General features: G+C 68.3%; 1 protein-coding gene across 1 annotated transcript; it reads left to right on the forward strand.

The window, feature by feature from the left end:
• Nucleotides 1–1,072: 1,072 nt before the first annotated feature.
• EMIHUDRAFT_256558 (hypothetical protein) lies at nt 1,073–1,610 on the forward strand (the record flags this gene model as incomplete). The annotated part of the gene is made up of 3 exons (XM_005767401.1): nt 1,073–1,166; nt 1,364–1,458; nt 1,558–1,610. Coding segments are annotated over 3 exons (242 nt in total), but the record flags the coding sequence as incomplete, so codon positions are not given.
• Between the last annotated feature and the right edge of the window lie 30 nt (nt 1,611–1,640).

A 1,640-nucleotide genomic window follows, 5' to 3' on the forward strand; every position in this document is an offset into this window, starting at 1 on the left:
CAACAAGGAGCTCATCCACGCCAGCTTGAGCGCACAGACGAGCGCGTGGCCCTACTCGTGGGGCTGGGTGCGTGCCCTCCCTCGCCGCCGGCCTCGCCGCCCTCGCCGCCCTCGCCGCCCTCGCCGCCGCCGCCGCCAACCTCGCCGCCATCACCTCCGCCGCCGCCCACCGCCCCGCCCTCCGCCCCGCCCACGCCGCCGCCGCCAACGTCGCCTTCACCTGACGTGGACCCGCCGTGCTTCCCGAGCTCTGCGACGGTGCAGCGCGCCGACGGCGAGACCGCCCTCCTCTCCTCCCTCTCCGCCGGCGACTCGATCCTCGCTGCTGCGGCCGACGGCACCCTCGCTTTCGATGGCGTGAGAGCGTGTTCATCTGTTTCACAGTCGCTTACTTCTACTTCTAGGCACCCTCGGCTTCGACGTCGTCTCCTCCTTCTCGCTGGCCAACCCGTCCGCCAAGGCGGCCTTCCTCTCGCTCGCCACCGCAACGGCGACGGTCAGGGGTGGGAGAAGGACAGACAGGGTCCCCACCTGCACGAGCAGGATCTTGTAAGGACGATCAGGGACACAGGGGAACGGGAGCGGGGAGCGCATCGCGACACGGAGGGGGGCTGGGCAGGGTTCACCCACACGACAGGGTCCCAGGGATTCCTCTCTCGTATAGGACAGGTTGCACCCGGCGGCACGGGGGCAGGCGCGGGCCTCCTACTGGTTGCGCTCTCCTAGTTCTCCTGCTCCTGACAAGGGACAGCGACAGGCTCGCAGCACGGTGGACTCCCTATTCCACTGGCGATCTCTCTCGACTAGCGACCTTCCTCCGGCTTCTCACCAGCAGTCTCTCGCTACCACGGGCACACTGACAGAGGCGGCCAAAAGGCTCACGTGGGTGGCAGGGCGGTGATAGGAGTCTCCCACTCTGTGGACGGCACGCCACCAATCAGCGCACTACGTGGGGGAGATTCTTTGGTGAGCCTGTGTGTGTGCCAGTCCGCGCCAGTCTGCGCCCTTGTCGCAGCCTCTGCGCGTCAAGAATTCTTTTGTGTAATAAAGCCCTTGGTGCTTCGAGATCGCCATGTCGCGCACCTCGACCCTCTTGCTCGCAGCCCTCTGCTCGGCCGATGCGCTCAGCATCGGCAGCGCGCCGACGATTACGAGCCGGGCCGCAGGTCCGTCGCGGCCCCGCGCAATGGTCCCTGAAAGCGTCCTCACATCTCGGGCGCCGGCTGCTCGGTCATGCGGGGCTACCCGCGCAGCCGCGCTCACCGGCGCCCGGGCATCCCTTCGCGCCCCCCTCCTCCTCCTCCTCCGCCGCCGCCGCCGCCGCCGCCGTTCGCCCCCTCATGCTCCCTCGCCGCTGTTTCAGTCGCGATGGGTGACAAGCCCGCAAACATTCCGACGAAAATGAAGTGGGTGCCCTTCGTGTCCGCCTCAGAGGCGCAGAAGGGGACTGCTGTCGCGGTGAGCCCCACGGCTGCACCGCGCTCGCGGGCGGCTCCCCCAATGCACCCCTCCCCCCGTCCGACCCGCCTGCTCGAGTTGCTCCCCCTCTCTGCACAGGGTTTCCAGTACGGCCTCGAGATTGCCGTCGTCACCGACACGACCGGCAAGCAGTACGCGATCGCCAACAAGCTGCCGCCCTT

The sequence above is a fragment of the Emiliania huxleyi genome (assembly GCF_000372725.1).
Source record: "Emiliania huxleyi CCMP1516 unplaced genomic scaffold EMIHUscaffold_4964, whole genome shotgun sequence".
Lineage (NCBI taxonomy): Eukaryota > Haptophyta > Isochrysidales > Noelaerhabdaceae > Emiliania > Emiliania huxleyi.